Source organism: Pygoscelis adeliae, unplaced genomic scaffold (assembly GCF_000699105.1).
Source record: "Pygoscelis adeliae isolate BGI_AS28 unplaced genomic scaffold, ASM69910v1 Scaffold94, whole genome shotgun sequence".
In the NCBI taxonomy this organism is placed as follows: Eukaryota; Metazoa; Chordata; class Aves; order Sphenisciformes; family Spheniscidae; genus Pygoscelis; species Pygoscelis adeliae.
In genome coordinates, this window is record NW_008824547.1 from 1,117,915 (window position 1) to 1,121,027 (window position 3,113).

The 3,113-nt window shown below is 37.7% G+C and overlaps 1 protein-coding gene across 1 annotated transcript in view; it reads right to left on the reverse strand.

Moving 5' to 3' along the window:
* Positions 1-3,113, reverse strand: part of NEK4 (NIMA-related kinase 4) — a 16,461-nt gene that overhangs the window by 6,786 nt on the left and 6,562 nt on the right. Inside the window, 5 exon segments of the mRNA XM_009321853.1 lie at positions 1-56; positions 928-1,071; positions 1,299-1,352; positions 1,794-2,219; positions 3,093-3,113. The exon segment at positions 1-56 is cut by the window's left edge and continues 19 nt beyond it; the exon segment at positions 3,093-3,113 is cut by the window's right edge and continues 40 nt beyond it. Coding sequence (XP_009320128.1) covers positions 1-56; positions 928-1,071; positions 1,299-1,352; positions 1,794-2,219; positions 3,093-3,113 — 701 coding nt within the window.

Here is a 3,113-nt window from a genome sequence, read left to right on the forward strand (position 1 = left end):
TGCTTTGTGTTCATATCCAAAGGAAAAGGTAAAGGCCGAGGAGCAGCTGCTCTGAACTGGAAAGAGAAGGGAGCAAGAATTTATACCTTTTTCATTAACAGTTAAAGTACTCTGCAATCTAGAAGACATTCTTGCATGGTAAGGCTGGATACCAGAGGTTTTGGATCCTACTGTAACCTCCTCATATCTCCCCTCCCTCTCCACACCTCTGCTTGCTTCCACTTCCCTTCTCCCCATCTCTACACCTTGTCCCCCTCCTCCCAGACTATTTTTCAGCCAATGCTTTTGCAACAACTGTTCCCACCCTCAAATAGCAAAATCCAAGAGAAAAATAGGATATCATACCAAAAACCAATCACCCTCTTCTCTATCCTTGCATAGCTGGTACCTTTCCCCAAAGAAATCTCTCTGCTCAGTGTGGAAGCATTGATAGTGCGTGTGTAAGGGCCGAGATTTTCTTCCTCAAGTTTGCACTCATAAGCTCAGAGCAGCCATTACACGTGTCTGTTCTAAAATACTAGTAATCTACTACTCGCTACAAGTGGCCTTATCCACAACAGTCAGGAAAAGTACTGCTATATATTTTGTTGTCACAAACAGTGAGAAGTCCTAATGGGAATTGCTAGGAAAGACTGTAGCACAGCAAAGGCAAAACCCACAGTTCACTGTGTTTCCTTGCACCCATCTGGCACACCCACCTCACACTTGTGAGGGTTATTGAGATTTTCAAAGATTTACAGTGACTGCTTCTAAAGGACATCTTGAGTGTTCTGCATTTTGTTACCAATGAAGTTATACAGATACACATGAAACAAGAACAGCATAAAAAGCCCCACCCTTTTTGAAAAAAATAGGTCCATTTTTAAAGAGTAAAAAAATGCAGGAGTCTTAAAGGAAAGAGGAGAACTATTTTTTGAGTATCTGCACCTTCTCTGAACAGACTTCAGCTAGCTCTCTTTTCTTCTGCCGTCGCTGCCGTGAGAGAGAGGGTTCACTGATAGAACTATGAGGCTGCAAGTGGGAGGTAATTTTTTCCTGAGCATCTCCTGAAGCTCCATGACAGATGTCATCCTAATAAGTAGAAGTATTTTTAAAAAATGTAGACATGCTATTTCCAGATTTACACATACACACTTTTTAAAAAAAAATCAACACAGGCCACTTTACTATTTGGACTGCATCCACCTTAACATATCACAGTTACAGCCACAATAAACTCTTATTTGATAGGCAGTTAGAAAAAATACCCAATGTACCAGCATTTTTAAGCTACTAAACCTTCAAAGAAGGACACTTACTTGAATTACAACAGGAGCAAATGGTGCTAGCAGCTTTTCAGTAGAATCCAAGCTCTACAACAGATAATGATTTCTCATCAGAAAAGTGTGTACGAAAGTCTCATTGTAGATCAAAATGCAATGAAAAGACAATCACCACCTATTACCTCCCCATCCAAATCAGGACCAACTTGAGATTAGCCAGGCCTATTTAGAACACAGAACAAAGAAGTTACAAAACTATTAGTACCATCTCTCTTCTCAGCTGGAAAAGAAAATTATTGTTCCCTGTAAAAACACAATTTCCATCATCTAGATGCAAGCGTAAAACTACTTCACCGTGTTGCCTTTGCAAATCTGAAGCCAAGGCTCCTAACTACTTAAGCATCTCAATAATTGCATCAGTAGCATCCTACTTTGACAGAAGAAGATCTGCAGCAGCTCTCTATATTTTAAGAGCTGGCCATTAGTTAAATCTATTTCAAAGTCTATTTCAAGTAAGCATAAATGCATTACCAGGTCAGTTTGCTTTTGGTCTTTTGATGCGGGCTGCAGGAGTTTCAAAGTTTCACCATCTTCTTCTATAGCATCAACAGAAGACTGCTTAGACTCAACATTTTCAGCTTTAAAACCTTGCTTTGCTCTTTGCTGTAGTCCATCTTCCTTAATTGGTTGGCTACTAGATGTTATTTTAGAATTCCCTGGAACATTTAAATACTTTGCTTTATTATTCTCTGGAATACGCTCACTGCCACACTTCTCACCTCCACACTTCATTCTTTCAGATGGTAAGATATCAATATTCACTTCACTAACTGTAGCTAAGGAGTCTGCCAGGTTGTTCAAATCATTATTGCTTGGTTTTCTTTCCAATTCAATAGCTGGTTTCTCCGAGGGACAAAATTTGGTGGCTTTGTATTTGATAATGCAGTCTTCTTCATTCTAGAATTAAAAAGAAAAAAAAAAGAATTTCATATGTGCACAATACCCAAAAGGTAAGAATACTCTAAGCACTGAAGGAAAATCATTAACTTAGAGTATGTAAACTGCAATGAAATTATTATCAATTACAGATTAAGAGCCCCAAAAAAGCTGCAACCCTCATTTTTGAAGACATACAGGCTGCATTTGCAAATGACATATTTCAGGCATTGGTTTATACACATGCAGTCCACCTACTTTTCACCAGGACCACGAAAGAAAAATTGTGCTCCCTTGGCTCTTCCATAAGGGAGGAGCCAACAAGTACCAACAGTTTTTAAGATGTACTACACCATATACATTCAGTATTTCAGCGCTGAAAGCTTAAACCCACAATAGCAGACTCATTACAGAAAATAAAAAGCACGCACAAGATTAACCATTACAAAAGATTTGTTCTAACCACCGGAAAGAATTCCAACAATAAACAATTTTTGGTTGTAACTGTAATTATTTTTTTCCAGTCAAAACCATATATTTAAAAGTGATTACCACTTGTCATCAAATAGTTGAAAAAATATTTGACCTCAAATACTCCATGAGAAATTCACATAGTGACCCACAAATGAAAAACCGGATGTTGTTTAGCTAGCATCTTATCGTTAAGTCATTGCAATTAGGTTTTTGTTTTTTTTTAGATCCACAACTGTTTATTCACTTCCACTCTTGCCTAAACACAATTCCTTCCTTAATATGAATTTTAGACATTGCTAGGAATCAGATCTATGTTCTCACAAATGCTCAAGGCACTTCTTATAAAACTGAGTTTTTTCTCTAGGAAAAGCAAGTGGGTTTTGCTTTTTCTTAAAAAAAAAAAAAAAATATATATCTCACAACTTTGTACTTCCTGGCTTG